Here is an 8,864-nt window from a genome sequence, read left to right on the forward strand (position 1 = left end):
GGTCATTGTGTACATTATTTCTTATATGCAAGTTGGTCCAGATAAATCCAAACAATGTAGAATCAATGTTTTGTTTTATATGATGAATTTTAAATTTGGTGCCTATATCTGATCTACAATGAACAGATGTGGTTTCAGGATAACTTAATATAATTGAACAATCTTTACTTAACTATTCTCGATTTGCGAAAAAGAGATTTTTTTTAAAAAAAAACCATGGGAGGGTTACCATGGTCTTATTATACAGAATTTTTTTAGAAAGATTAATCTCCATTTAAACATAAAATTGACCCTTCTACTAGATTGTTATTTGGCATGTATATTGGAATATCTTCTCTATTCCAAGAACCAGTACTTGGGTGCAGAGGAAAAAATAGATATTATAAATTTTTGTTGCAATGGAAATGTCGAATGTATTTAATGAAAATATATGATGTTACCTCTTCAAACAGCTTAAATTCATCAGTAAGGCTTTCCCTTTTGTTTTTACCTTCATACTTGTAGTTATTGGTCAAGTAGCAAAAACTCCTCATCCACACTACAAGAACACAATAGTGTATCACCTTCAAATGAGCTCTCACCATGCGAACAATCAAATGTATTCCCTTGAAAACGTAATAACGAATACAATTTGTGGCCGTCCCGTTTCTCAAACAAAGAATACACAATGTTCGGAATTTCTCATACAAAAACACTTCTGTAGAACAAATAACAGGATGAGGCACCGTTTATCCGACTAATTAGATGCCGCCTTTGCCTTGTCAACGTTTCTTGCTTGCCCCTCGGGGCTCTCCTTACTCTTGTTCGTGGTCAATTCTTTGGCTTCTACGTAATTTTTCTGATCGGAACTCTTCTCAGCAGAAGAAGCTTCTTCTTTGCTTTTGACCTCTTGGTCTTTGGAAGAGTCGGAAGTGGGAGTTTTCTTTTTCTCGTCCGCGATTTCCTTTACGACCTCCTCCAGTTTATCCAACCTATCTATCACCTTCGATAGCTTTAGATCCTTGTCTTCTTCGAGGGATTCTAATTCAGCCTGCTTCGCCTTTTCTTCCTCCTCGGCTTTTTTCTTTTTCTCCTCCACTTCCTGAAACAAGAACAAGACAACTATTCCTGGTCTTTTAGTTGGAAGAGTTAGGTTTCTGGATTTTTAAGAAATATAGAAAAATCAAAACCTTCATATGGCTGTAGAAAAATATAAATCTTTAGGTATGATGATTGACTAAGGGCATTGAATTAGTAAAATAAGAGACTGTACTATCCAACAATCAATAATATTCAAGATAGAAAACCTGCAGATACATTCACAAATCACAGAGCAGATACAGATAGAACTGCATAAATGTAGAGGAAAGAGAAAGAGAGACCTGTACGTACAATGCGCGATTACGAGACAGGAATTACAAGATAAAAGGATTTCATAAGCTTAAAGAAGAAAAAAGGTTTAGCATGGGCCGTGCATAATGCATGAAAAACAGAGTTAGTTGGAACAGAATAATGCAGGATTTTTACGTTCAGCTGCCTTTCAAATGAAAACTGGAAAAGCTATAATATAAGCTACACTTAACATTTGCTCATGATCACTCTCACAAAATCTGCATTTCATGGCCAATCCAATCAATTGTAATCCAGAAACATAAGATAAGTTCGATGGCTATCTTTCTTGCTATCAGACCATTGAAAGTTTTTGTTTTCATAAGCAACACAAACTTTCAAAAGTTGGCAAGAAAGGGAGTATATAATGTCACGTCACAAGTTAACAACTAGTATCTACAAAGTAGGAACTGTTCCAGGACTACAACTTAACTGATGCACAAACTTCATGTTCTAAAATTAACAAATAGGAGCTGTTTCTAAAATTGACGAAATACAACAAAATTTATGAACGTGGTCTTAAAATCATCAGTTCCAACACAGTCGCTGCTTAATTCTCCCCCATTTACAACAAAGTATACTACATATTCTATTAAATTCTTTTTGCAAGATTTTCAAAACATTGTTGTTGATGTTGCTGTTGTTGCCAGCATAGAACATATTCTATCTAATTTGCACAAACTCTCCAAGCTAAGAGCAAAAATACAGCAAAAAAAGGAAACAAATATTACAAATTTGGATAGCTCCTACTCAAATCAACTAATCGATGCTTACAGAACACAACCATTGCAGTAAACTCCAACAGATGCAGGTTTAACTTTTAGAATGAAATGAACTATAATTGCAACAGAGATAAAAGAAGAGAGTAAGAACACTACATTACCGCCTCCATTCTCCTGATCTCATACCTCGCATACTGAGCCACCAAATACACAGCTGAACACAAAACTAAATCCAATTAGGATTAAAATTACATTACAAAATCTACAATTTAAAGGGGAAAGAAAACTAGAAAAATCAAACAAATTCAAGGAAAATTCCGTACCTAGCGAAGGCATGCATGCGAAAAAGAGCTGCACCAAATGGAAATCGAGCCTGCGATCCAAAACACAAACGAGTGCTTCAATAGTCCCAAGCCACAAAACCCTAACCCTAAACCCCTAGAATTCGAGGGATTACCCGAACTTCTTCCGCTTGGGAGGAGTGGTGAACAGGATCTTCGCCGCGGTCATGAAGTCGAGGTTCTGGATCTGTCGGTAGGCCTCCTTCCTCGCCTCCACCGCCGCCGCCGCCCCATCGGAGGATGCGGCGGCGCCACCGCCGGAGCCCGACTCCGCCACCGCCTTGTCGCCGGCGAAGCGCCTGGGCAAGGGTAAGAGCAGCGCGCGGAGACGATCCGAGAGGGGTGTCGGTCGCAGTCGAGGCCTCAGGACCATCGCACGTTCATGGCGAACGGCGATGGAGAGGGCGAGCGAGAGGGTTAGGGTTTAGGCGGAGGAGATCGAGGAGGTCGCGGCGGAACGAGGGAGGAGAAAGAGAGTTCAAAGCCCACTGGGCGCAAGAGCGAATGGTTCTTTCTGGGCCATATAGGCCCAATAAAGGCCCATTAAGACATTAGGGCAAAGTCTCTATTTGGTTCCCAAAAAATATATATATTTTTCAAAAAAAAATTTCAAAATTTTGTGAAATATTACTGTTTTTATATATTTTTTATTTTTTTAACCGGAAAATAAAAACACTAAAAAAATGGTGTTTTCCGACGTTTTTTTGAAAAAACAATTCTCTAGAATTTTCGGAGAAACCAGACGTCCCATAAAGGAATGGTTGGTTTGAGGATTTGAATCGCAGGACGCAATAAATGTCTCAAAAAAGAATTTAGATTCTTCTAGGCATCGGTAACCTAAGACGAACAAATACAGTCTAGTTGATAGGTATCCTCATCTTCAAACCTCAAGTTGTGTGTCCACTGCAAGCGTAAATAAGATGTGCTTCGAATGTGGGCCCCGGGCTTTTTCCCGACAAAAACGGCAAATTTGGATAAATCCAATATGATTCAAAATTTGAAACCTGGTTCTGAAATCAAAAGAGTTTGCATAGATCAAAGAGTCCTTTGGTGGTTTCTTATGTCAGTGTACTTGTATGCACTTTGAATGCTTATTTGACATAAGATGAAATACATGAATATGATAGCTGAGTTTAACATAATTTAAAAAATATATATATATATTTCTAGTCTCAAAATGCAAAACCATGTTGTTGATCTGCTCATCTAGTTGCTGCATCACACTCCATCCATTAATGAGAAAAAAGTCAGGAAAACATAAATTAAATTTGAGTTCAACCACCACTTGAATATTGATAGGGTGCCAACCTCAATGATAGCTGAGACTGGGCAAATATTCAGCCTAAACAGTGACAGAAATCATAATGATTGATCTTTTCGATTGTTCATCAAATCGATAACAGTTGGTAAGAACAGTATCCTTCGTATCAGTGGCCGACAGTTTAACCACAGATAGTGATGATAATAATAACAACACATTCAACTATGAGTGATCACAGTGATCACAAAATGGTTGGTGAGCTCTTCCCACACTGATCAGAACCAAGATTCAGAAAACAAAGGTTTAAACAAAAACACATCAAAAGCTCCCGAAAAAATTAAAACAAAAGGGGGAAAAGGAAGAGGGAATTCCTTTGGAATCCTACATTTCCGACATCGCCTATTCATCGGAGACCCAAAATCGGATGTGATGCAGTTATCAGCAAAGTTAATGCAGCAACTACCAACTAAGGCTGAATATAATGAACACTCCACGCAAATAATCCAGCTCAACACTTCACCCAAATAATATATTACTCATTAAAGCATTCATTTTGGAATAACAATCACATATTTACTGGAATAATTCAAGCAAACATTGTTCTCCATCATAAAGCAAATTGGATAGTGACATATGAGGACAACTGAGCCCGTAACAAGTGAATCACCTTGTATTTTAAGTCACCTTGTATTTTTGAGTTGAAGCACCACGAATTGAACATCAAAATATTATCTGATAACCATAATGGTGAATAAATCAATGCATTAAACTATCATTCACCTCAAATTTCGAGAAATCAATGCATAGCGGTCACTCATCCTTTTAGTCCTAATACACTTAATCCTCTTAACCCCTATGCCTAGTCACCGTCTAAAATGCTATAGCCGGATTAAAAATTTCAGCCTTATTATATCTCATATGCAGGATCAAATCCTAGGACTGTCACATTCCTCTCCCCTATAAGCCCCGACGTCCTCGTCAGGCTCAAGCAAACTCACAAGCACCAAACGATCTAGACTTAGCTGACCCTATGACGAGCCGCGCTTCACCCACAACGGTCATCAACTGGGGAGCCACGCTCTATCCGTTGTATAACCCTAACTAAGCCGAAACTCATCTCACACTTCAGGCTGGTGATTAGCTCCGATACCAACTGTGACGCCCCACATCCCAAGGAGTCATCCATCCTTCTAACTCTAACACGTTTAACCCTCATAATCTCTTGGCCCTAGCCACCGCCCACAATACTATAGCCAGGATAAAAGGTTTAGCGCTATTATATATCATTTATATGATTATTCCAAATCCTAGGAGTGTCACAGTATAACTAATTTGTGCGTATTTTTGGACTCTCTTTATTTAAGCAAATTGGTTTCAGAAAAACAGTAAAATGATGTTACTCAGCAAAATAAGGTGTTGAAAATACTTCAATCAAACAGTCAGAAGTCTAGTTCCCCCACAAAGACTAATTTAGGACATGTTACTTTTTCGAGACTATACAAATGATTTCCATTCTAATAGAAAAAATGCAGTTAAATTCATTTTTCTTTTTACAACATCAATGAAGAAATAAGCCCTTTGAATATTACCACCTATACTAATTCAGAAAAGATTATACTTTTTCATACTTGATCAGGGAAATACATAGTGGCAAACAAATGGGGCAGAGATAGTCATAAGATGAATCCAAACACGGTCGATTGATCGAACCAATTCGTATATTCAGTGCGAAGAAGCCTTTCGGTTTGTCGAAGGATCCACGATTCTGAGTGTACCCCCGAGCTCTAAAGGAACCAGAGGAATAAGAGAGTGCAGAACATCGGTTATTAACGGCCTATAACTCGGTTCAGGTTGGACACACAAAACCGCTACAGCCGCGACCTGGATCATAACCACATAAAAAAAAAACTTGTTAAGTATACAAAATTTTCTATTCAACTAATTAAACAAGATTAAAGCCATATCGCCTACTTGGTATAAGTGTTTCAGATCCATCGTGTTCCTAATTACGGGATCCACTATGTTAGGAAGTTTCGATCGGTCGATTAGCTGAGGCATGGCCTGCATACGTGAATAAATATATCAAATAATATTGAATATTTTATGGGTCCATAAAAAAATTCAATTCGAATTTTGTTCTTAGGGATTAATACGAGAGAAATTGATACCCATGTAACAATAGATTGGCACTGAGATGGCGCCATCTTTTCAACCGGCCTCCTCCCTATCAGAAGCTCGAGAAGAACTACTCCAAACGCATAGACATCGCTCTTCTCGGTTAATTTACCTGAAGAATGTTAGTTCGATAATGTTATTAAAACGGCTTTAACAAGGAAAACGAAGATATATAGGAGATATGAAAGAACAACGCGAGTATACCATCTAAAAGGTACTCGGGAGCTACATAACCGAGAGTTCCCGAGAGCTTTATAGTGCCTTTGTTCTGATTCCCGCCGGCCACTGCTAGCCCAAAATCGGAAATCTATCACCAAATTCAAGTTCTTATCAAAAACAGATATAACATGAGACTTAGAAAAGTGTAAATTGAAACATACAAAATTAAAAACGAAGAGGAAACCAGCGAAATTAGACTAGAAAACTCGAATCTACCTTGGCATTGAAGCTCGAGTCCAAAAGTATATTCGATGATTTTAGATCTCTGTGAATCACTGGCGGGATGCAATGCTCGTGAAGATATTCTAATCCTCTGTGGACCATTACAAATTCGGTACAACTAAGTAAACTACTTTTATAAGTTGATCACCATATTGAGAAGTGGAAGTAAGCATCAAAATTTAAACCTTGCCGTATCGAGCGCAATTTTCATTCGAATGTGCCAATTTAGCGCTGCTCCGCGAGATGGTCCTACAAAGCAGGAAATTACATTTATAAATCCAAGCTTTTTGGGTCTTTATAAACACTCTCACAACAATATAAAACTAGGAACGAAGTGAACGGAAAAGTACCATGTAATTGTGTTTCGAGAGATCCAGTTTGCATCAATTCATAAACAAGCAGCCGCGTTTCTCCATGTACACAATAACCCAAAAGCGAAATCACATTCGGGTGCCGAATTCTTCCGAGCAAATCGAGCTCATTCTATATAAAAAAAAAAAAAAGATTTAAGAAATTACCATTTGAATCACCGAAAACACCAAAATTTAGCAAGATCCCAACTTCGGTAGATCACCTCAAATTCTCTTTCGCAATCCTGTCCACCGCCTTCTAATTTCTTTACAGCCGCGAGAGCTCCCCCATCAAGAGAAGCTTTATACACGCAACCGAATCCTCCTTCGCCCAATACATTACTCACGCTAAATTTGTTTGTAGCCAATTCTAAGTACGAATAGTCGATCATCGCAAGCAACCCTTTTTTACTCAATTTTAATGAACTGAATTTGCTCAATACCGGAACTAATGTAATCCCTCTACCATCTAACAACATGAATAAAAACCATATATCAAAAGAACAATTTGTGACACATAGTGGATTTAGCAGGGGAATTTAAAAGAGGCAAAACCTGAGCTTTGGATGTCTTTGGAATCGTAAGTTTGGCGAGCTCTTCGCCAGAGGATCCAGGCGCAAAGTGTCGATACGACGATGATGAGAATTGCGACGGATGCTACGGCGATCGCGATGATGAGTTCTTTGTGGAGAGGGTGATGTCTTATAACTATGATCTGCATCACTGCACCCATAACAATTACCATGAAAATTTGAAGTAGAATACCATATACTCATAGAAAATTTGCTCTCTCAAATTGAGTCCTGTAGCAGATCCAGAGATTACTCAGAAACTACAGTAACCCTTCAAGTCAAAAGGATAAAGATGCCATTTTTTTTTTCTCTCTCGTCAAAGTGGCAACAAAAAGCAACAATTTTTACAACTGATTACAGAAGCAAATCTGAGTTACTAAACTGAAGAACAAAATTTTTCTGCTAGATTTTGATAAAATTAGAAAAATAAACACAAATTAACTGGAAAATTCAGTAATGCGGGGGCATTAAAAGCTTAGAAACCGAAAGCCCACAAATTTAAAAAAAAAAAAAAACGCCAAAATCGTTTCAAAATTGGAAACACCGTACCTTGAGGAGATGGTGCCATTGATGGAGGAGACACAGAAAAAGGTTGGTTTTGAACAGAGGGGTGCAAGCGTTGGGATTGCGGAGAAGGGAGAGGGGGATGCAATGGTGAGGAGATTGGGTGGGTTCTCCCATTGGCGAGAGCAAGTAGGAGAGAGAAAGAGAGGAACCAAAGAAGAAGAAGAAGATGATGATGATGATGAAAAGGTACCTGTGGTTTCATGGTTTCAAAGAAAAATTTGTAGAGAAAGAGAGAGAGAGAGAGAGAGAGAGAGGGAGGGAGAAAGAGAAAGAGGCCAAATTATGACCAAGGAAACAAAACCAAATTGGAATCTTTTTAAGTGGTTTTGATTTGAATCCTCTGTTACTCTCTCTCTCTCTCTCTTCAAATAGTGTTTTTGGGTGGGCCTAGTTTTTGACAGTGATGAATCCTGTGAGACTTTTTGTTTCTCTCTCTAGAACAGAGAGAGAGAGAGAGAGAGAGATAGAGGGGAAAAGAAATACAAGGAACAGAGACCACCCCCTCGAAAAAGAAGAGAACTAGTGTAGAGAGAGAGAGAGAGAGAGATGCATTTAAGGGTGCAGTTACAAAAAGAAGAAGAAGAGAAAAAGAGAGAGAGAGAGAGAGAGAGAGAGAGAGTATCTAAAAATATAAGATGGGAGAAAAAGGAAAGTGGGGGGTTTTGTGTTATAAAAAAGAAATAATTGCACCAATATATAAGTGGATTATACACCAAATTTTTTTGTTGCATAATGTGTTGGATTTACAAACTTATTTTTTGTTGATATATTGATGTAGTTTTTTTTTTTTTTTTCCTCTTGTGTTTCTATTCTATCTCTCGTATAATACGGGCCTAGATAAAGCACTTTTAGAAAAATTAATTTCTTTCTTTTTATGTTTTAAATTTTTTTGCCCTTAAATCAAAACACTTTGACCATTGGTGGTCCTTGAATCAATATTATTTTATTTACTATCAATAAAACCAAGCAGAATATCATAATTTAAGGATAAAGAACTTTGATCTAAGAACTAAAAATTTAGAAGCAGCACTTACTTTGTGCTTCTAAAAGTATTTTGAGTTCAATTC

At 37.8% G+C, this 8,864-nt stretch overlaps 2 protein-coding genes across 2 annotated transcripts; both read right to left on the reverse strand.

Moving 5' to 3' along the window:
* On the reverse strand, positions 558 to 2,912 carry LOC109720519. Its single transcript, XM_020247690.1, has 4 exons — positions 2,548 to 2,912; positions 2,414 to 2,463; positions 2,252 to 2,304; positions 558 to 1,081 (listed from the first exon to the last, which is right to left on the reverse strand). The coding sequence occupies exons 1-4, from the start codon at positions 2,802 to 2,804 to the stop codon at positions 737 to 739; spliced, it is 705 nt and encodes a 234-aa protein (XP_020103279.1). The 5' UTR covers positions 2,805 to 2,912; the 3' UTR covers positions 558 to 736.
* Positions 5,102 to 8,319, reverse strand: LOC109720518 (probable receptor-like protein kinase At1g80640). The gene is made up of 10 exons (XM_020247688.1): positions 7,780 to 8,319; positions 7,214 to 7,381; positions 6,883 to 7,127; positions 6,659 to 6,791; positions 6,494 to 6,557; positions 6,303 to 6,399; positions 6,072 to 6,174; positions 5,861 to 5,979; positions 5,664 to 5,753; positions 5,102 to 5,573 (listed from the first exon to the last, which is right to left on the reverse strand). The coding sequence occupies exons 1-10, from the start codon at positions 7,997 to 7,999 to the stop codon at positions 5,415 to 5,417; spliced, it is 1,398 nt and encodes a 465-aa protein (XP_020103277.1). The 5' UTR covers positions 8,000 to 8,319; the 3' UTR covers positions 5,102 to 5,414.

The sequence above is a fragment of the Ananas comosus genome, linkage group 14 (assembly GCF_001540865.1).
Source record: "Ananas comosus cultivar F153 linkage group 14, ASM154086v1, whole genome shotgun sequence".
NCBI lineage: Eukaryota > Viridiplantae > Streptophyta > Magnoliopsida > Poales > Bromeliaceae > Ananas > Ananas comosus.

Coding starts and splice junctions, on each gene's coding strand:
- LOC109720519 (XM_020247690.1), bottom strand. CDS start 2,804: ATGGTCCTGAGGCCTCGACTGCGACCGACACCCCTCTCGGATCGTCTC. Junction 2,305..2,413: donor CGCATGCATGCCTTCGCTAG/GTACGGAATTTT, acceptor TTTTGTGTTCAG/CTGTGTATTTGGTGGCTCAG. Junction 1,082..2,251: donor AGATCAGGAGAATGGAGGCG/GTAATGTAGTGT, acceptor TTCTTGTTTCAG/GAAGTGGAGGAGAAAAAGAA.
- LOC109720518 (XM_020247688.1), bottom strand. CDS start 7,999: ATGAAACCACAGGTACCTTTTCATCATCATCATCATCTTCTTCTTCTT. Junction 6,792..6,882: donor ATTGCGAAAGAGAATTTGAG/GTGATCTACCGA, acceptor TTTTTTATATAG/AATGAGCTCGATTTGCTCGG. Junction 5,754..5,860: donor GCCAATCTATTGTTACATGG/GTATCAATTTCT, acceptor TCACGTATGCAG/GCCATGCCTCAGCTAATCGA.